At 37.3% G+C, this 23,624-nt stretch overlaps 1 protein-coding gene across 5 annotated transcripts in view; it reads left to right on the top strand.

The window, feature by feature from the left end:
* The window catches only part of CNTNAP5 (contactin associated protein family member 5), an 818,968-nt gene that overhangs the window by 483,888 nt on the left and 311,456 nt on the right, over positions 1–23,624 (top strand). For all 5 annotated transcript variants that reach the window (XM_077153509.1, XM_077153505.1, XM_077153506.1 and 2 more), the window contains one exon: positions 7,044–7,150. In XM_077153509.1, the coding sequence (XP_077009624.1) occupies positions 7,044–7,150 (107 nt within the window). The remainder of the gene's footprint in view (positions 1–7,043; positions 7,151–23,624) is intronic.

The following is a 23,624-nucleotide window of genomic DNA, read 5'->3' as shown; positions in this document are numbered from 1 at the left end:
GAAAACCATTTTTCCCTTTCAGTATCATAATCCTTCTCCCAATAATATTAACACGATGGTTTTGATTCTATTAAGCTTTTGATATTGGATTCAAAAATTTCTTGGATTAAAAACCTTATATATAAAGAAGATACTTTCCATACTAAATACTAAAGATTTTAGTGTCATCCTTGTTAGTGAGCCTCATGGAGTTCCCTGAACCCTATTATGAACACGCTGTCAAGGACCCCACAACAGCCCCAGTGGCTGGTCATGGAGCCCATATCTTGGATTTGAATTATACCCAACAACTAAATTTAAAGATCAAAAATGGATCCAAAATATATTTGCTGTTTTATTTCATAGGTTTTATGGGTTCCTACACTTTTCTTCGGTTTGTTTGATCATACACTGCCTAAGTCTATTTTAAATGGGATGTAATACAATTTGGGATAGATTAAATGGCTTTATTTGCTTGCAATAATAAGTAATAATTATAACTTTGGCCTGCAATAATAACTGAAAGCTAGGTAGAGCTTGGAAATTTTCTTACATTAGTATTAAGAATAAGGAAACGACGATGTCACCTCATCTGAAAGAAAACAAGAACAGACCAAAAGCAGGAGCTGTTCTTTTGGCTACTTTATTTAAGGGATCTGCAAGTTAGTAGTGCAGAGAGGTTGAAAATAGAATCCAAATCTCTACCCTTCCCCACTATAGAGAATTTATAGAATGCATCATCTGTTATAATGTTAATTATGCAGTTAATATATAGGGATTTAATTCTACAGTGTGAGTTTATTCATTATATTAACGGGCAATTAATCCATTTGCTATATTGTTAAGGCCCCTTTCTTCCCACCAAAAATATCTTTAGGGAATCTAAATGGAGTACTCCAAGCTTGCCAACACACATCCGGAATCAATGGGCAATTTTTTGCAGAAGTGATGCCCTAGATTTATGCTTAGAATTCACTTTTAAGGAGGTCACTCTCTTGGCATTTAATGGAGCTTGCTTTCACTTCTTACTCTGTCTCTTCCCACTTGGCTCACTTACTAACCTCATCACATCTCATGTTCTTCATCTCTAAAATGGGGAAAGTTAGACTGTTAAAGGAGAGAGCACCTCAGACGTGATGGTGAGCACATGACAATATTTCATTCCAAGCTTGTTGTCAAGGGAAAAACCTTCGAGAAAGCCAAGATAAAGGTCAACTCTTGATGGAGTCTAGATACAAAAAGAATGCCTGGTCACAATTATCAAGGTAGTCACAAGGCTGGTGAAAGGTTATTGCTTCTTTGAAGATGTGGCTAAACATAATAAAAATAAAGGTTAGCCAGATGGGTACATTGAATTTCCCCAAGGAGATATTTTATCTCATTGTAAGCTATCAAATATTCTTCACAGATTTCATCATTAATGTTCCATATTTTTTTCTAAAGAATCTCAAAGTTGCACGTTGCAAACTCTTCCATTGCTGACCAATTTGGGGTCAATGTTATCACTAAGTATGCAGGTGAAGAAGTTGTTAAGATCCCAAAATACAGTCCAACATCCATAGGGAATCAAAAGAAATTGCATCCTTTCCCTTTGCCTTCCTAAGAGGATTCCATTCACAGTGCCCATCTTCCTTTTTCACTCCCTTGCCTTGAGGTTCTCTCCCCTTTCCAAATTGCTCATTACCCATGGCTGCTCAGAAAGTTTTCTTTTTTATGTCTCTCCCTTACCTCACTGCTTCAAAGAAAGAGAGAAACATGAGGGCTTTTGTTCTCCCTTCTTCCTCCAACTGCTTTGATTTTGCTGCTGAGGGGAAGGCAGATATATTAAATCTGTGAAGACCAGGTAGGTGGAGATTAATTGAAACTTATCTAAAAAGGGAGCAGCTTCAGCTGACTGTTTGAGCTCAGCGATGCAAGTTTAATGTCCATTCATTTTATTCAACAGCCATTTATCGAGTGCTTACCTTGTATTCTACTTTGGGTACATTGGTGAACAAAACAAATAACAGCCAATTCCCTCATGCAGCTGACATTCTGTAGGGGTGAGAAAGATAACAAATCATAAACTTAATGCCTAAGCAGAGTATCCAAATGGAGTAGGTGGGATGGGGGTATTAGGAATTCAGGTTGGACATGAGAGGTTTGAAATATCCATTAGACCATCAAGTGGACATATCAAGTTGGCTTCTGGATATAGGAGTCCAAAATTCAAGAGAGGAGTGAACTAAAAGTATGAATTTGGAGTAACTGGTATGTAAATTCATGAGATTTGCTATGATTGTTTTCAAGAATCTTATTTTTTTAAGAAGTCAGAAATTCATATTCCTCTTTGAAACCTTACAAATTGAAAACAAACCAACAGGTTGCATTTTCCTGAATGATCTTGAACCCCACTGTTTTCACAGTGTTTTTTCCCAGGCCTCATTCACCAAGTGGGGAATTTACATTTGCCCAGTTAAAGCCAAGTTACTGAGAAATAACCATTCTGACCTTTTTCAAGGAAAATGCTAGGGTCCTTTTGTTCTTACTAATGCTAACCAATAGTCTGTTTTAATAAAAACTTGTTTTCCAGGTTGCTTGACACTTGTCTCTGGTTTATTTTCTCAGAAATTTCTGCCACTACTCTTCCAAGTGGCTCAATTGTCCCACATCCTATAACATCCTTTCCCAACTTTGAAGCTGTTTCTCTGGAAGCTGTCTCTCCTGCTATGCATCTGCCTTTAAAGAGAAACATTTTGTTCCTTCTCATCTCCTTGTTTATTTAACAAAACAAACCACAAAACAACAAACATGAGGCCAGAAGCAGATACCTCTGCAGACTGAACCAGTGCCTCTAATGAGATCCATAGACCACTCCGCATGACTCTTCTTCCCACATCTTCTCTTATCTGGATTGTCCCCAACCTCAGCTAGCAATGACCCTTCTTCTTTCGGAAGAGTTTTGATTTGAGGGAAGATTATATACATTTTCATTCCACAGTTATTTTTGCCCTTGTTGTTTTTTCTCCTTCCACTGCTCACTCTTTCCTGCTTTCCTTTCAACCTTTTCTTTCATCTCCTTTACAATCTCGCACACTCTGATTTTACACAAAGGCAAAAGAGCATCCTGTGTTCACTAATATAGGTTCTTAAAAGTATGGAGCGTGCTGAAAGCTTTTGTTGTTAAACACTGAGTTCCAAAGGAAGCCACAATGATCTGATTACGTGTGCCATATTAAAAGGATTTTGGAAGATACATACACAGAGTAATTATCTCCTAACAAATGCAATTAAAGGTCTTAAACCTAAGATTGTGGCTGTCCTCAGGCTTATGGACTGTTTTCACTTCAGTAACTCTACATTGCTTTCCTTCTGGGTTTATGTTTTAAGTGCCCAGTTTATGCCAAGTAGAGAAAAAGAAAGGAAACAAAATGCCAGTTAAAGCAAACTGATTAAAGGATATGGAAATCATAATCGTAAAACTGCCCCTTATAAATAAGCAAATTGGGGTTATGCATCTTTTATTTTGAGAGTCTACTTCACAGATGAGTTTTTCTAATCACAGTGTGTGTTGAACCAAAATGAATCAAGCCCAAAGGCAGCTCTACACGCACTCATTCATGTTTTTGCTTTTTTTTTTTCATTACAGGAATATTAGATTTTCCCTTACCCAAGTTCTCTTTTTTTCTCCCAGAAATGCATCATTGGTTTCCTGAGTGACCATAGACAAAATTCTAGCTTGTGTTTTTATTGGTAAATTGAGTTTGTTAACATTGCAATACAATGTCTGTGTGTGGCTCATTAAAGATTCATTCAAAGGGCAGAGATACTTATATTTTTCTGTAAGCACCTCCTCCTACCCTCCCAACTGAATTTAGCAATTTGGTTTTTGAAAACTATTTTAAAGTGCAGATTATAAGAAATATATTTCCATTTCTTTTTTATAATTATAGGATGCCTATTTATAAAATCCTTCCATACTATAAGCTTCAGTTACTTGGAAGTAACCGAATCACAACTCCAAGGAGCCTAGAGCAAATGGAGATTTCCTGACCCTGGGTTATATGGAAATAAAAAAAAAGCACCTGGATGAGAATAAACAAAGGCAGTTTATTCATAGCCTACTATACAAAGTAGTCAGCACCATCCCTTGTGTTTTGCAGAGACTCAAAGACAGGCAGAGGGGAGGGAAAGCTTTACTGTAGACAAAAGGAAAGACTTCAGATATGCCTTCATTGGGAAACCGGCACTGGGCATCCTACGGGTTGGGCATTTTATGTGATTCTTAGGGGAGAATATTGGGCTTTCTCCACTTGATTCTAAATTGGAAGTGGGGACAACAATTAGGGAAGTTGTAGGGATTTTTGTTTGTTTGATTGTTTTACTTTTTTATTGTATATGACATATATATGAAGAAGAAAAAAGCAATAGTTTTCAAAGCACTCTTCAACAAGTAGTTACAGGACAGATGGGAAGCTGTAGGTTTTGATTAAGCTCTGGCTATTTGTGCGTCAATTGTTGTAGGGATTGTGTTTCACTTCCTCGACTGGTTGTTGGAGCTATTGACCAGCTTCCTGGAAAAATTGTTACAGGGAGTGGGACAGATTTTCCTTGTCTGATTGCTGCAGTTAGTGGGTCAGAATTCCCTGCCCATTATTAATTTGTATATTCAGCCTCTCAGTTATCCCATCGCATCCAGTGTAAATTCAACCAATCAAACTTCAGGAGGGCAGGGCTGCAACTGAGCTAGGGAAGAGCAGGAACCAGCCACCCATATAGGACTCTCTCCATCTCTCCTGTCCACAGCATAGGGCATAGGCATGTCAGCATTTTCTTGTTCTATTTGTCACTGCAAACAAACTTTCTTCTCATAGCCTAAACCTGACCACTGAGTTATTTTATAGCTTCAGCTACCAAAGAGAGACTGATCTGAAATTTTTTGGTGACAAACCAAAAAATTATAGATTGAGCACTTACTGATTTGGTTATGCTTAGCTTTTCTTCTTTTCAAGAAACTAACTTACTGTTGGTGGAGGGGGATGTGGGAATGCTATTTTGGGCCAGTCAAGTAATCTGTCAGCAGAAAGGTGAGATCATGTCAGAACACGGCATCTTCAGAAGGAAAAATTATGGAGAATGGTAATGGATAGGGAAAAAAAAGCAGGTTTCAGAAGCAAGGAGATGCTGGGATACAAAAAACAAACAAACCAAAAACATATGCTACCATTCAAAACCATGGTAACTCCATATCCTCTCTCTCTCGGTACATTCCAAGAGGTAGTTATCGTTACACTGCTTTTGTAGATGAGAACTGGGTGCTCCAAGCTTATGTAACTTCTCCATTGCATAGTAGAGATGGTCAGCAGGGACTTCTGGTCACTTGAGTCAGAAGCCTGTATCCACCAATGGCAGGATCTGCGAGTGGCAATCAAAAGGATCCTTATATTTTTACAGAGATTTGCCATTTTTTTAATTTGTTTACTCCTCTGTTTTTGTTTCTTTGTTTGTTTTTTGTGTGTGAAAGCACTCAATTAAAAATTACCATGTCCTCCCCACCACCACCCTCCACCCTTGTCCTTAAGCCATTTTTGGATACCAAGGGGTTATCATCAAGCTCTTTGTAAACATGAGCCACGTCAGCACAATTGTACATTTGCTGTGTTGAGCAGAATTTTTCTTATAATATGTCCAGACAATAGGAATATTAGTTTCTTTGAAACTATCATTGCTGGAAGGTTTTCTACCTACCTAGGACATTTAAGGTAACCATTACTTCTGCTCGCCTCACATCATTCTTCAATGAACCCTTTAATTGCATTATACTGTCTCCTTACTTCAACTGCTTACACCTTCTCTGTTTTATAAATTCATGGGATTTCCCCCCCTTTTCTGTCTTAAAACACCATAAAGATTATTTTCAAGAATTTGAGTATGTATCATTGCTTTTACTTTTAATTTGTATTACTACATTTATTGATCAGTTGTCAAGTTGTCTTACAGAGACAATAGCACCTGCAGTGTATAGATTTTAAATCTTGCATGTAAGAGGTGAAGAGAATTTAACAAAGACATCATGCAATAAATGGCTGATGTGAGATTTTAACTCAGATAGATGTGATCTCAAGATCCATGATTCCTGTCCAGAAGAAATGGACATTCCCACTCATTCAAACTCTTAATATTGTTCCTTCCCATAATTTTTGCTATGTAAGTTTTATTTTGTTGTGTTCATACTTCATATCCTACATTTCATTTAATCAGTCTGTTATGATCTTTTTTTTCTGCAGTGGCTTTATGCTATCCCATTAGCTTCATGTACTGTAGATTACTTAAGAAATATGCTAATGTTAGGCACTGTCATTGATTCACCTGTATGGATAATATCATTGTGAATAAACCTAATATGCATTTATACTGTTTGCATATTTTGAATTACACTCTTAAGTAGAGTGTAATCTGAGTTTGGTTGTTGGATCTAATTATAAGAATGTGTTAAAGAGTTTGTGAAGTTTGTGATGGAAATATTTTCCAGAATAGCCATATTTCTTTGAATCACAAATTGTAAAGGCTTTGTTGTGAGGGCAGCATTAGCTCTTTTAAAAATGACAGAATTTCCTTGAATGTTAAATGAGCAGGTTTCATCTTTTCAAGTTTGTGTTTAAAATAAATTCCTGGTTGTCCCCCCAAAAAGAACATGGGTAGTAACTCAATTTTCTGCCCTTTTCCCTTTCCTTTAAAAATGTAAAACCTTTCAAAAATAAAACTCCTTATACATTTTGCTCTGTGGTAAATGAAAAACTTGGTAGATTCTGACCATTTCAAAATAAGTTAATTTGCCTCAATTTTAGAATCTTTTGCTTGTTGACTTAAACCAGCTCTGAGACTTCCATTGCTCGGGAGTCCAAGGAGGATCCACCTCTCATGGCAAAACCCTAGTATCATCTCGATGCCACTCCAGTTTGACTCAGATATGGGAGAATAGCAGATCAATTTCCATTATGAATCAATGCAGATGAACTTTTATTGGCCCTTTAACTTCAACTGATTTGGTATATTTTACATGCTTTTGCATTATCTCCCATTAGGTGTTTGCCAAACTACTGTGAACATGGAGGAACCTGTTCCCAGTCCTGGACTAACTTTCATTGCAACTGCAGTAATACCGGTTACAGTGGTGCCACCTGCCATAACTGTGAGTGTATTTGTGGTTTGCTGATGGCATAATGGTCAACATCCAAGAATGTCAGAGTTAACATCAGGTTGTCTGTAGCATGGGGTAGGCACTTTTTATTCATTCATTCATCAAGTGTTTCTTGAGAAGGTATTATATGCCAAACACTATAGTGGGCATGGAGGGCGCACAGACATAAACTCATAGAACTTCTGTTCTACCAGGAATTCAGATGAGAAATAAAAAATTATAATAGAGTTGGATAAATGTTGAGATAGAAGTTACATAGAATGCTGAAGGAGCACAATGGGGAGATATGAAGCCAACCATATAGTCTAGATAGGCTAAGTTGTGCTGCTGTAACAAATAGCCTCACATCTCAATGATATATTTAACCAACTCTGCATCATACTTATGTTACATGCTTATCACACATTGTCAGTGGCCTTCCTCCTCATTGTCCTCATTCTGAACCTCAGACTGACAGTTACTTTATCAAATGGAACTTCCTATGGCAGGGGGAAGGAAGCACAGCCAAGTATACACTAGTTTTATAAACTTCTAACTTGAATTGCCAATGTTACTTCCACTCACATACCATTGATCAAATATAGTCACATTCACGTTCAAGTAGGGGTACAGTGTAATCATCCCATAGGCTCTGGATAACAAAAGGAGAATATTGGCAACAAGCATGGATAACTGCCTAGCAATCCCAGGGGAATAGAGAGGTTTCAAAGAGAAGGCTTGAACTGATTTTGATGTAGAAATATGACAGAGAAAAATAAGACAAGGGAATTGTCAGGACCAAAAGAAAGAATGAAGGCATAAAAACCGGTCTAATGTGGAAAGTTTGAATCTGTAGGCAGTCCCACATGGTTAGGGGTTGCTGATTGTGAGGAGGGGTGGGAAGAGAGGAAGCTGAAGAGGAGGGCATGGCTAGAATGCACAAAGAATCAAAGAGTAGGTAATGAATAAAAAATGTAGAACATGGTCCCTGGCCTAGAAGGTAGGGGGATGGGCAGAGAACCCTCTAGGAAGAGGTCAGACCTGTGACCAAGTCTAGAGTTGTTCTGAAGACTGCAGTAGAGTCTCACTTGGGCAGAATTCACCAGTTTTTCCCATTTCTTGTCATTGCTGAGTTGACACGCAGTGAAGGAGAAAGGGAATAGTTAGTACCAGGTGGGCTGGAATCAGACTCTGATCAAGGATGTGAGATGCCAACATTCTCAACCCTGAAGGACTTTCAGACTTTCCATGGCCTCTTCCATGCCTGGGATGTAGCACTTACTAACGATGCCAACGTAAGAGTTTAATAAGATCAGAGGAGAAATAACTCAAGTTTCATCATGGGATGTTGTTGTTGTTATTCTTCTTGGCTGTCTGGGGAAAAATGAAAAGTACTATCTGACTGTAAAATGAAAATTCCTATTTAAAAATACTATTCAGAAATTTGGGACAGTGAAGAGAATTTTGGACTAAGAGACTAGACTTAAATTTTACCTAACTCCTGTCCTGTAGCAAGTACATAATTTTGTCATTTCTGAGCTCAGTTTTTCTACAGGTGCTATGAAAGAAAACTAAGGATTTCTTGGGAGGCTCTTCCAAGGCTAAAATATGGATACTTGTTTAAATTAAAATTCCCAACAAATATCAAACTTTAAATTTCAAGTGTGGGCCTACAAATATTAACCAAAATACCTAATAATAATGTATATTGCACAAAAATATCGTTGGCCATCTTAAGAACTGTCCAGATTGTAACATCTGTGCTCCTGTAAGAAGTTTGTGGCATTCACGATGGCCGTCAATCTAATAGGGAGAGAAGAGAACCCCAAAGAAGATTTAAGTCAAAGCTACCCAGTTTCAGCCAAATCACATCACAACATCCTTATGACATTTAAATCTTACTCTGTTCACTTTCTCCCAAAGTAATTTAACAGCTTTTTGAAGAGTTCATCTTTATAGATGCTCCTCTCTTTTAATTTACTCCATCCATCAGGCTAAAAATACAAGATTTCCAGCTTAAAAAAAAGGAAGTGCGAAGTTGAAAATCGATGGAGGTGATGTGCTGATTTTCAGAGGAACACTGTGAAGGCTGACAAGCTTGAAACTCAACATGCAGAGGCTTTAGAACACCAGCCTTTTTAAACACCCCCTTGGCCCCTTTCTGTGAAATTTCTCAGTGCCTTCTCCGTGGGCTGCAGCACTGTGAAATCCATCTTTCCTTCTGGGCACCCAGCCAGGACAAATCTAAGGCTCTTGGATGGCTGTGAGTTTGGCAGGCACACCTTGGATGCTTGCACAATTTAAGAGTCTGCCATCCCTTTAACTAATCTCTTCCCTCTCCTAGTTAGGTGGGATTATTGTTTGGAGTCACTATGCAAACTGAGTGAATGAATAGTTACTTCCATGTCCTCAGTATGTGTGAGTACCACACCTGGGTCCCCAGAGGTGAGAGCTGCTTTACTTCAGAAGATGGCACACAGAAGACCCTCAGAATAAAACAAAAAAGGCCATCCTCCCACCTTGCAGAAATGAGGTGTCCTTGGTGTGTTGACAATTGCTTTCTTCAGGTGATCATCTGAAATCAGAATATTGGATCAATACAGCATTTATAATTCTATTATGTATTTAAACTGATAAATTCCTGAGTCTTCTCTTCTTACTTTCATTTTGCTTTGTCAAGATCTTTGGAGTCTGTTTTAGTTAGTTTGTTTGTTTGTTTTGTTTCTTGTGTGATTTTTTCTTTTTTTCTTTTGTTAATATTTATTTACCAATAATCTTTACCTTCCAAGTGACGCTCCTCCCCCCATTTTTTATTATTTTGATTACCGGTGCTTTTTAGTAAATGTGAACCAAAAGAACTCACTTAGGAGGAACAGGATGAAATTCTTTCTGTCCAGGCTTTGTAAATAGAAGAGGGGGACAAAGGAATGGTAGAAGACATAGTGGCCTCTCTATGCAACAACAAAACTGGAATGTCTGAAATCTGTGGACACAGTAGCCGTTTGCTATTAAAAGTAGAGATAGGTCTTTATTCTATTTGAATTTTATTTCCTGTTTACCTGATGCTAAAATTTGGATGTTTTATGCATCCCAGAAAATTATATTCTTATAACTGATTCATTCCTGTGGGTGTGGACCCTTTGTAAATAGAATCTTTGGTGAATAGGAGCTTAAGATGTGGCCCTGCTCAATCAGTGTGCACCATAACCCTCTGACTGGAGTCCTTTTACAAGAGGATGAAATTCAGAGGGAAAGGCACAGAAGCTGAGAGAGAAAGCCACCACTGAAGCCAGGAGCTGGAAGCTATGAAACACAGAAAAGAAGTGCGAGACCAGCAGATACTGCCATGTGCTTTGCCGTCTGACAGAGAAGTCCAGGATCACTACAGGCAGAAAGAAGGTATCATCTTGATGATTCGTTGATTTGGACATTTTCATGGCCTCAGAACTATAAGCTTGTAAACTAATAATTCCCTATTGTTAAAATCCAACCCGTGTCTGGTATATTGTGTATCCTCAGTCTAGTAGGATAAAACACCTGATGATTCTTAAAGAACTTGAGTATACACGTTGGGTCACTTTTCAACCACATTTTCTTCAAAATATCCTCTTCATGATAGAGGGGGTGAGTGTGAGGGCAACTCCTATCACATTGATAGCACCTTCTCCATATGAGGAGGAATAATGAGCCCACAATTCATCCCACGAATGGCCATTGAACACTGTTAGATCAAGGGTTGTGCAGATAATTTTGGTTGACAGTTTTCATTCTCTAAGCTGTATTCGATTCTCCAGAGAAATAACTTAAGGTAAAACAATTTTTACAGTCCAGACCAAGCCTGGCAAACCAACCAATGCTCAGGAATTTCAGATCCCCAGTGCTAGTTACAAAAACTATTGATCTTACTCTATGTGCGGGTTCAAGAAGTTTGTATAATCGAAGTCAAATTTCTAAGCAGTCAGGATACATCTTTGTTGTGATATATCATGTCCATCTTATTAAGAATCCAAGGTAAAATGAAAAGGAGCTTAGTGCACAGATTAGTCCGCAATTTCATGGTAAAGCGAGATATCACCATTTTACAGATATGTCCATCGAGACCCAGAAAAACTACATAATTTACCCAATGGCTAGTAAATGGTGCAGTTGGGACCTGCTACAGATGACAGATTCTTAACCCCCATCTCATTTCTTATCTCAAAAAAAGTACAGCATTTGCAAATCTCTGTATATGGAATAACTAGGACATCCTTTGTATTACTTCAGACACACTAGGGTATTGTGATCTATAATTGAAAATTAAATTCTTGAAGACTAAGAGATGAAAGAACGTCTTGAAAGGATGCAGAACTTGAAGGAAAGTTAAAGTTGGAATAGATATAAGGAAAAGGGAAGCCCATAGAATAGAGGCAGATTGAGTAGAGACAAGACATGATAGTAAGAATATATATGCCAAAGTTTTTGAGAATGCAGATGTTTGTGTGATTCAAGAAAAGTGTCTAGAGCCATTAATTCATTCTGGAAGCCCAAATGGGATTTATAAAGCACTTTTCCTTAGGAGGACCTGAACTCATTTGCTATTACAATCAAAGCATTTCATCTACTAGTGCAATACTTATAATTTCTACTGTAATGACTCTATAATGAAAGTTCTATTTAATGACGTTTTGTTTTATTCAACAACTATATTTTTCTGTTTGGAGGTGAAAGGAACATTCTTGTGTTGTTCCCAAATACTCTTCCTTGTAACCAGTACTACAGGAAGCAACTTTGTGCTTAAATATTTGTAACCCCATATATTCTATTGTCTAACGTCATTTAGAAATGACGTTATTGTGTCAAAGACTATGAATAGTAACAATTTGTATTTGTATTTCCAAATTGCTTTCCTAAAGTCTTATTACAGTTTTCATTCTGACCACTATTTTTTGGTATCTTGTTTTAACTTCTCTTCCAGAATTGTTTACAATAATTGATTAAGCTAATTAGTCAGTTTTTTTAGTTAATCATTTTGCATATTAAAAAGAAAATTAGCATTGCCTATCCTGGTGTGTTTCAGACAAAGAGAAGTTTTTTTTATGACTTATATGATAGGAATAAGACCTTCACTACAAATTTTTCTTCTATAACTCAGCAAGTATCTTTTGAAAGCAAATCTGGCGTTACTAACCATGCATTTAATGATTGCTCTAACATTGAATGCACTCGGTAGGTGATGCCAGTACTTACTTATCATCTTCTCTATGTCTCCTATTGAGTGGGACCATCCTTTCTCTTCCCATATTAGTGCCAGATGACTTCATATGGGGCTCATTCTGGCCTTGTTACCATTTCTTAGCCTTTGCTAATACCTTTTCAACAGTGTAAGCCCTTGACATCCTAACAATCCTTTTAGCTCACTTTTCAGCTTGGAGAGAGTATGTCAGCTTTCTTCTCCGCAGTGTGATTTATTGCTTCTCCTGTTGAGCAGTCAGTAGCCAGGTATTGATTGAAGCCTATCAAGTTGTCTGGCTATCAGACTGTACAATAGTCTTTATAGAGAGACAACATTTTTGATATTTTAGCTATAGGTACATAGTCTTCTAATTGTTTGGCATTTGGGTGATTGGAATGAACAATTGGAGAGGGTAGAAGATTCTGGTGACAAGAGGATTTATTACCTCAGACCAACTTGTATCTTAATATTATCCTTTGGGTTTCCTATCAAGAGTTAAAGAAAATCCATCCATATCGTAACTGTGAATGCTGTCAGCAAATGTTCCCAGCAGCAACTGAACATATAACGGAGAAAGAAAGCACATACCTGCACAGTTATGCATTGTTGAATCCACATCTTGCTTTGTTTTTAAATACCTACCAGTCTTTTTTGCCATCATTACTTTTATTCACGTTAACTTCCCTATTGAGACTACACACTCCTTAAAGAAAGGCACCATATCATGTTTATATTTGTACTAACCATATCCAAGGCATCGGTGATATAAAGGACATGCCATGTAAGTGCTGAGGCAGAAAATTAAGCAGAAATAGAAAATTTGGTGTGACATTAGATGGGAACTTCAGAAGGACAGGTTGGCTTGTGATGCTTCTTTGTGTCTCCAGCATCTTGTATGATCTGTAACATGTAGTAGATATCTGCTCTTTGATTCATAAGCAAACAAATAAGTGAGTTTATGAGACAGTGCCAACATTAATGTCCAGCAGGGGCACCACTACTTTGTAGGGAGGTGAGAAGATTTTCAGAGTCCTCGAGCTTTGAGCAGAGTTTTGAAGGATATGAGTGACCTAGAATAAGAAGGTTCTTCCAGCAAAAGTGAGCAGCACTTGCAAAGGCAAACAGAAGGTCATGCATCCAGGAGAGGAGTAGTCATGTTTGGGACAGCTCAAATCTACTGTGAAATGGGGGAAGATGGAGAGGCAGAATATGTAGCTAGCATGGAAGGCGGGTGATAAATTCAGAAGGATCTTACTTCTCTGCTTGCTGGTCAACTTGGAGCCAGCCACAATTTGCCGGTTTCATTTTAATGTAGATAAATGACTTGTTGGTATTTGTTTGCTTTTAGAACTATAAAATAAGTGATAATATGGTACTGTAGAGCATATACAGGAATTGGAAGATTTCAGGGTTAGGGAGACACACTGGATTCCATTTACAATGGTTGGATAGTAAATCATGACAGTCAGAACAAACTGAAAAGAAGCGTCCTGACTTGAAGGACATATTTAAAATTGGATCAAACAAAATGGAAGTCAAATCAGATACAGCAGGAAGAAAGATGACTTTTAGCTTTACAGCTTGGAAGACTTCATGGACAAAGATCATTAGCAACTAACTGCTCAGGCCTGGCTGAACTTGACAGCCTAGTGTCAAATACAGGCTCTATAATTTATCAGAAACAGGACCTAGGGAACATTATGTGAGCTTTCTATGATTTAACTCCCTCTTGTGGGGCAAGGCTAATAATAATAACTACCTCATGGGGATATCAGGAGGTTTAAATAGATAAACTAGATAAACTATCTGGCATGATGCTAGGCAAATGTAAAATCTCTGTTCCATATTAAGTATTATTTTAGTGGACAGAAGACTTCTAGGCAGCGGGGATTTCTCAGATGCAGTCATCATTTCAATTTGTTTCACTGTGTTTGCCTGGATTGGTGTCTATCCACAAATTACTGGGAAGCTCTGGAGTGTAGCCCAGGGGGGATTCAGAATCAGTATGTGTATGGTTTCTGAAACACTACAAGTAGATGATGCCAGGCAGGTAAATGAGGGTAGAATCTAGAAAGTAAAACATTTTAAGGGACTCAAGAAGAAATACAATTAAGATAAAATTCAGAAGGAATGCTTTATCAGTCAGTGTTCTCCGGAATATGAATTATCTTATGTGACCATGTGGGATTGTCAAGTCAGAATTCCATAGGGCAAGTCACAAGTTGGAAACTTAAACAGGTGACATTGAATTCCTCAGGAGAAGTAGAAATAGAGATTCTTCTTTCTGACTGGTGAAATTCTCAGTTCTCCCTTTAAGGCCTCTAAATGATTAGATTAGGAGATTCCTTTTATTTTTGCAGGGAATCTCTTTTGTTTATTGTAGGTACAATCAACTGACTAATGATTTAAATCCATGAAATACCTTCCCATAGCATTCAAGCCAGTGCTGGCAGGACCAAACAACCGTGCATCATAACCTAGCCTAGCTACATCACAAATGGTAAGAAAGGAAAGAGGAGAACCAAGGAAAAGTGGTGACCTTGTTGCCAGAAGAGGAGTACTTCATGAATAGATTATGAATAGAGGTGTCAAAGGAAGTATTCCTCAGATTACTTTTCCATCATAGTAGTTGATAAGTGTTGAATGAAAAAAGAATTTGGAGAAGAACACAATAAAGGGATGAAGAAAGGAAAAATAATTTTCCCCCATAGGCAGCCTATTAATATAGCAGGCTGCTACAATGATGGAATGTTCTCAGGTGTTTGCTGTTCCAAGATAATGTGTTGACTGATAATTATCATGAATGTTGTCAGGATCCAGGTGAGTCAAAAAGATGTTCCCTACCATTGAGATTATTTTACTTTCAGTAGAAAAGACCATCCTTGAAGCCATTAATAAACAAACGAGCAATGCATATAGTATGTAATTTAAGTGTATAGGACTGAATGTAAAGGGGACTGCTACTCCCAGCCTCCCAGGAGTTAGAGGTCATAGTGGGCTGCACTGGATGGAAGACTTCTTAAAGAACTGGTTGGATCTGTATACAAGGTCTGGGTTTGGGTAGACAGAGAAGACACAGGAGAGCATTTCAAGGGTGAAGATTATAAGGGTGAGTATGGAGGGGTGCTTGGAATGACTCAAGGCATTAGCCTAAGGGGAAGGGAACAGACAAGTGTTGAGCCACACTTTCTGTGCCTTGCACTGTACTAAATGTTTCAAGTATGACATCTCACTTTCTTATGCCCCCTTCACATTGCTAGCCCAGACCCCTTCAGTTTTCTGCAGTTCTTCAAATCACTGGACTTTCATACATGCCAATCTGTTGACAGAATGTCTCCTTACCACTTTCTTTACCTGAGTAACCCCTATCAACTCCTGCAAGAAGCCTGCCCATACCTTTCTTAGATATTGCTCCTCTTTTTTCCTTCAATACCCTCTAACATAGCATTTGTTTCATCATGCTAACATTGACTATTTAGTTGTATCATTTACAAGCTATAAAGTTTCCTTGAATTCCCCTTTGTATATCTGACAATTATCAGAGTGTCTGTCATGTGGTAAAGGGTTAATGAATGTAAACATCTTTCTGTGATCAAAATGCATAAAGCCACAATGAATGGAAGTTGGATTTGAACTCAGTTTTAGATGGCTTGAAATCACTTTCTCTTTGTATTACAAGATCTGTAAGTGGAAGAAAGAGCAGTCGTCCAAATAGACTTCAAAACAAAATGGATGCACAGACTTCTTATCAGAGAGGGTGTGGAATGAAGAATATGTATATTCACCTTACAGCAGTTTTCTCGCTTTTGAACACATCACGTAGATTTAAGAGTTCCTCACAGGCATCTCCTATACGCTATTTTTTTCTTTCTCTTCTCTCCCTCTCTCATTTCCCTTCTTCTCTTTCTTACGTTCCCACCCATTCACACCTCTGTCTTTTTTATTAGACTACAGTAAAGCCAACTTCAAATATATGGGATTGGAAAAGTGCAAGAAATATAATCACAAATTTTGGCTTTATTCCACTGTTTAGAAGCAACAAAAGATCCCAAAATATGAAAGAAGATAATTAACTGAAGATAATTTATACTTTGATATTGCCTTCCTTTAGAGATCCATTGATATTTACTTAAAATGTTGTGCTGAAACAATGAGCATGGATTTCTAATGTATTTTAATCAACAGAAAACTAATTGTCATAGAAATATGAAGCTCTAGTATGCCCTATGAATAAGATGTAATCAGGAATATGAATGCAAATTAGCTTAAATATATGAGGATGCATTTTCTATCTGTGCCTAAGCTTCGAATCCAAACAGAGATAGGCTATATTGATAGCCCTTTGGTGATGGATAAATGACTTAATTTCTCTCAATATTATTTGCCTGATTTCTAAAATAATAATAATCCACATAATTTTGTGGATTAGGACTGAAAAGTGGGAAGTATGTAGCACAATATTTGAGATTTGGAATTTTCATGTTAAACAATTATCTATTATACATTTAAAAAATTATTTTCATGAAGTTGAGCCCTGTTTTTCAGTTAGAGGCATCCTACGGTTTACCTTCCTATGCCACCAACCCTATGTCTTCATAGCTATGGGAACACATTTTATACCTAGGGCACTTCACAAAGGATAATGTTTAACATAGGTGTTGTCAGCAATAGAAAAACCGTGATACACAATGTGTCTGACCAAACTCCAGGCTAGGACTCAAGAGACAGGAGGCAGATCTGTCCTTGCCACTAAAGACCTCAGGCGAGTGAATTCCTTTTGGCAACCCATGAGTCCTCATGGTTACATCACAGGACCTGGATTAAATATGGTCTTTAAGAAAGAACCATTTGAATTGTCCAGCTGCTGGATTGTGAGCATGTACATGTTGACTCGTTGTGGTATGCTCTAATCACATGTCCAGCTCTTATTTCTCACTTATCCATTTTCTGGATAGCCCAGCATGGGTGATACAGACCATCCCTTTTCTATGCTTTAGAAACTGATGAGTGTTCATTCACTCTGTTCGCTCAAATAATCTTTAAAAGTAAACAAGTTAAAAGATGATGGGGAAGGGAGAGTGGGTGGAGTTCATAAGGGTTACACATGTTTAAAACTCTAAGCTTTTGTCCTTGAAACATTTCATGGAGTTGAACCACTGGGGTCTTTCATTTGGACATGAGCTATGAATCAATTCAAAAAGCAATAACAATACTAAGCAATAAGAAAGTGACAAGACCAGTGTGATTGCTGGATATAGAAAATCAATTTTGTTTTAAAATATTTTAGCCAGAGATTTGACTGCCCAGATTATTTTGAAGTAAAGGAATTCTCAGTGTGCTTAGTTTGAATCTTGCCAAAATATTTGGACTATGTAATTCAGAGGCAAAATTCAAACAAAAAATATTTCCTCATCCATTAAAATTCTATAGTACAATAACACTGTGACTGGTGACAAATAATTTCACCAACTGGGGACTTATTTCTGCCAAATATCAAGAGAAAATAATAGGATCTTCCCCTTACTGCTATTGGGTATTGGGATAAAGTCATCAATCAATGGACGTGAAATCCCCTTGACAAGTATCACAGCCTTTCCTTATAGTTTCATTTTTCTTATTTGTTTACATCATTTTGTTCCCACTGCAACCTTGATGAGGGACAAGGCAGGTATGCTTGTCTCTAATGTTTAAATCAAGCACCTGAGATGGCAGGGAAGTTTAAAATGGGAAGTCCAAGTACATCCAAGTCCAAGACCTGTAGAAGGCTAGAACCCAGATTTTCTGACTGCAAGTTGAGGTACTTCAGCAAATTAATCTCAAGGCAAGCTGATTTGTTGGTAGTGCAATACTAGGGATATATTTTAATATAGTTTTTGCTTCCTATTTTCTAAAAGCAACCCTGACTACGAAACTGCCCAGCTTCAAAGCCTTTATGTACCCCCATTACCCTAATTATAAAATCCCTGCTTTTCAGGCATAGTTCCATATGTATGAATGCTTCAGCAACCCTGATGTGCTCTTCATTCATTGATATATTGGGTTCTTTCCATCACTCCATTCTTTTGACCCACAAATGGATATGCCTGGAATTTTTTTTTCTGACTTGTCCTCCCATATATTTCTATATTTTATCTCCACACCCTACCTGAGTATGATTTCTGCATTTATGTGGCTACAATTATTCATCTTTTGCCCTTTTTCTGGCATCAGTTTTGAGGTCTGTGAGATCAAAGACTTTAGTTTTTCATTTATATGTCACCAACATCTAACACTAGTCCTGGAATACTGTACATGCAAAATACATTTTGAGAGAATGGATTGCCAGCTTTCACCTTTTTGGCTCTTTGTGAACTTGTTTAAGGGAAAGTAATAGGCAATAAATAAGCTGATAACCCACAGCATCTCTTAGGCTTTCTCTTTGGCCACCATGAGGGGAAGCTTGCTGTTTACAATTTGATGAAGGAACTGAGGACGCTGCTTTCAATTCTAAGGATACTTTTTAAAGATCAAGTCCTCCATTACTTCTCAAACTGGCTTGTAAATAATCCTTCATCTGGTATAGTGGTAGTACATACTTCTACAATACTAGTATAAATAGTATTTTTGCATAAATAAATATGTGGAGAAAATAATAAAAAGGAAATGAAGGCAACTGTCTTCATAGCAGGGCATGCAATAGTGTTTACTAGTTGCCAATAGAGATGTTGTTAGAATAGGTGTTCAGCAGCACAGATTTCCTGCTGGCAGCTAATATAATGATGGAGTCCCTGGAATCACTCATTCACTTCCATCTCCCTGTCTCAATGGCTGTAAGTGGAAGAAGTTCATTCTGTCTTCAAACTTTTGATTTTCATTGCTGAGCAATTGATGGAGTAACTGTTGTGAACAGTTGAAACCTGTTTCCCGGACTCATAGGCCATTGAGCAGGAATGTATTCTCTAGCATTTCTTCCTGACAGGGGGCATCAAATTCAGCCACTGGAAATGAAAGAAACAGAAAGTAAGCATGTAGCCTTTCATGGTGATGCAGCATAATGATGGAAAGAGAATGGTTTTTGAAAGTTAGACTGCTTTGGCAATTACTAATTAGGTGATATGGGAAAAGTCTACCAACCTCTCTCATCCATGGTAGGATAATATCAATGCCTGAGGATTTCATGACAATTAAATGAGAGCAACACATAGAGCATCAGGATACCACCTGTATAGGAGGTTCTCAATTAATTTTAGTTCATTTGCTTCATCATGCTGCATACTTTAACCTTTCCTGGTCTTTTGTGGATAACTTTGAATTAGTGGCAAATGCCACTTTCTATGTTTAGAAGAGAACTTTGAATCCAAGCAAATCTTCCACATATTTCTCCCAGTTTATGCTCTAGTAATGCCTGATCAGTCATGGTGAGAAGGTTTATCCTTCTTAGACACTGAAGTCTGCCTTCTTCTAACTCTGGTTTGTCTTAGTTGTATCCGCAATGAGTCTACTAGTCGGAACCTTCCACTGAAGCCCTCCATACAGGGATTTTGAAGATTGTCCCAAAGAAAAGGGCACACCATTATTGTTTCTCATGACTACCAATCCTTGGTTACCTGGCATTAACTATGATTATCGTGGGCGCCGTAGTTCCTAAAATCATTAGATTTGGAAAGAACTCAGAATATAATAATCAGATTGAGAATTTTTTTTACTTATATTACTTAGTATATGTCACAATTATCATTATCACATTATAATAATGACACTTGGCCCCCAAACCAGTGAACATAGCTGAATCTGCACTTTATTTTGGCTGCTGTTCTGTTTGGACTCCATTGAGATATTTATTTTTATCCAGTGCTAATTCTTGCACATCTCTCTTGTTTTCAGGTCACTTATCCATCCACTCAACACACATTTCTATCAGGCATGTATAAATAGATATCTATTCTGGGACTAACAGGCATCCGGACACTGTGGGAATAATGCCCGAGAGACCAAAGATCTGATTCCTGTATACAAGGATTTTTAAATCAGCAAGGGTACACATAAAACTGTATTAAATGCTCATACAATGATGCAAGATTGTATATCATCAAAGAATCAATTGCATATGGTGAAAGATCAAAGTATTTGCATCAGGCAAAGTTGAGGGGAGGCGAACTGAAGGGAATGGGACATCTGAGACTTCTGGACATGTGCTAACCCAGTAGAATTAGAGTGACTTGCCCAGATAGAGAGAGCAGTGAGGGAACCTAGAATCCAGCGTGTGATTCATGGGGTTGGAGTTGAGATTAGTGAGGAGACAGAGTTGAACAGATTGGAAGATTCTTGTTACTGGAAAGGAATAGAAATGATGATAAACAAAATCTGCATCAGCTAGTGATTGACCAGAGAAAATCAGAAGAAGATATCAAATTAGAGTTTTTTGCAAGAAGTTGGCTTACGCAGTTTTCAAGCTTGGCTAAGCAAATCTGTAATACAGAGTGCAGTCCATCAGGAATTAGAGGATTGAACTCTCAGGCAAGAGCTGGATGTGAAGTTCAAAGGTGTGGATTCCTCTTCCTCAGATCGAGAAGACTCAGGTCTGTCCTAAGGCCTTCCAAATGACTTGAGTTGGCCAATGGAGGTTATCTGGCCCTTACTCAAAGTCAATTGATTGTGAATTTTAATTACATATACATAATATTGTTTCACAGCAATATTGGTGTTCAACTGAATATCTGGGGAATGGATCCTAGCCAATTTGACATGTAAAACTGACCATCACATTCCACCCCCTGTCAGCCTGACACTTTGTCATGTCTCTAAGCTGCTTAATATCTAAAGACAATAATCAAGTCATACTTCTGTCTAATATGACTCAACTCTTCTTTGTACACATTTATTATTTAGGTTGTGTAGCAAATAAATGATAACACCAGTCCTAATGTTATTTCCATTAGCCCTGGTGTGATAGAGATACTGAACAAGTGATAGCTTTGTAACCAAAACACGACTCTATATTTGTTTTCTACCCTTCATTTAAATGTAATTTGGTGAGGGCAAATATCCACTAGCTTTGGCTAAAACTTAAGTAAAACTCAGTATTTTCCTTCTCACTCTTAGGTGGTAAGCATTCTTATGGTTGCTTTATATCATAAAACATAACCTCAATGAAAGAAATGAAAGGGTCCAGTTTAAGATAGACATCAATACTTCAGTCTTATTCAAAGGTAAGATTTATCCTAAATTCCCTCCTCCAATTAGGGCGGGTGGCAGGTAAAGACCAGGGAGGGAGGCAGAGGTATGTTGGTGGGATTGACTTTTTACACTCAGCCTGATTCTCTGAAGATACAACCAAGTCCTTGTTTGTATCAGTACCTTATTCCTTTACCTTGCTGCTTAGTATTACATGGTATCCACCACAGTTGATTAGACCATTTGTCTGTTGAAGAATGTCTGGGCTCTTTCCAGTTATGGATATCATTAGAAAAGCATTCATGTGTGGATTCATGTGTGTTTGTGTGAGAGTGTGTGTGTATACATAAAGTTTCATTTTTCTGGGATAAATGCCCAATGGTGCAGTTATAGGGTCTTATGACAATTGTATCTATAGTTTTATAAGCTAACAAAGTGTTTTCTTAAGTAACTGTATCATGTCATGTTCTCACAAACAATATATGAATAATTCAATTTCTGTGCATTCTTGCCAGCCTATGATGCTGTCACTATTTTTAAATTTTATTTTAGCTATTATAATAGACATGTATTAATGTCTTATTGCTTTAATTTGTATTTCCCTGATGGTGAATAATGTTGAATATCTTTTCCATGTTTATTTCCCTGCATATCCTCTTTGATAAAATGTCTCCTCGTGTCTTTACCCAGTTTCTAATTGGATTTTTTGTCCATTTACTGTTAAATTTTTAGGGTTCTTTCTATATTCTATATACTGGTCCTCTGTCAGAATATTGATTAAAAATATTTTCACCCATTCAGTGGCTTGTTTATTCATCCTCTTTACATGGTCTCTAGCACCATTTGTCGAAAAGACTGTTTTTTCTCCATTGAATTGTGCATCTTTGTCAAAAATCCTGCACTTTTGGGCGGGCCATGGTGGCTCAGCGGGCAAGAATGCTCACCTGCCATGCCAGAGGACCCAGGTTCGATTCTGGTGCCTGCCCAGGTTAAAGAAAAAAAAAAAAAGAAGAATCCTGCACTTTTGGGATGGTTATTTGTGGATTTTCCATTCTGCTCTATCAATTTTGCATCTATCTTTCTGCCAGTAGCATTCAGTCTTGATTACTGTAACTGTGTAATAAGTCTTGTAATCAGGTAGAGTGATCCAACCAACTTTTTTCTCCCATTTCTGAATTGTCTTTGATTAGATTTTAGTTCCTTTGCTTTTCCATATGCATTTTAGAATAAGTCTTCTACTGAAAAGTTATCTGTTTTTTTGTAAGCATTTTGTTAAACTTGTATATCATTTTGTGCAGAATTGACATATTTATTGTATTGAGTCTTCCAGTAGATGAACACATTCTTGTCTTACCATTTATTTAGATTTCTTTCATCACCATTCTGTAGCTTTGGTCATTATGCATTTAAGCATTTCACTTTTTTAATGATTGTAAATGGTACTACTTTTTTAAATTTTGATGTTCACATGTTAATTGCTAGATAATAGGAAAATACTTGATTTTTATATGGTGATCTTATATTTATATCCTTTGACCTTGGCAAACAATCTTATTAGATTTTTTTCTTCTGTTTGTTCCTTGGGATTATCACCAAGATAATTATATCATTTTCAAAGATAGACAGCTTTATTTCTTCCCTTCCTGTCTATTTAAATTTTATTCCATTTACTTGGTTTTATTTCGTTGCCTAGAATTTCCAACATTAAATAAGAGCAGTATGAGTGCACAACTTTGCCTTGTTCCTGATTTTAGGGGGACAGTCTTTCATCATTATTTATAATATTAGGTATAGACATTCTTTATTAAGTTGAGGAAGTTCCCCTCTATTCTTATCTTTCTGAGAGTTTTTACCCTGAATGGATATTAAATTATCTTACATGCTTTTTCTGCATCAATTGCTATGACCTTGTGATTTTCTTCTTTGGTCTGTTATCTGATTAATTACCTTGATTCATTTTTGAGTATTGGAAAAGCCTTGCATCACTGAAATAAATTCTACTAGTTCCTGGCACATACTTCCTTTCATACCTTGCTAATTCAATTTTGTTAAGAATTTTTGCATCATATTCAGAAAAGACATTGGTTAAAAAAATTTCATGTTATAATTTTTTTGATT

Source organism: Tamandua tetradactyla, chromosome 3 (assembly GCF_023851605.1).
Source record: "Tamandua tetradactyla isolate mTamTet1 chromosome 3, mTamTet1.pri, whole genome shotgun sequence".
Taxonomy (NCBI): Eukaryota; Metazoa; Chordata; class Mammalia; order Pilosa; family Myrmecophagidae; genus Tamandua; species Tamandua tetradactyla.
The sequence above is the reverse complement of the archived record's forward strand: the minus strand, read 5'-3'. Positions and strand labels throughout refer to the sequence as shown.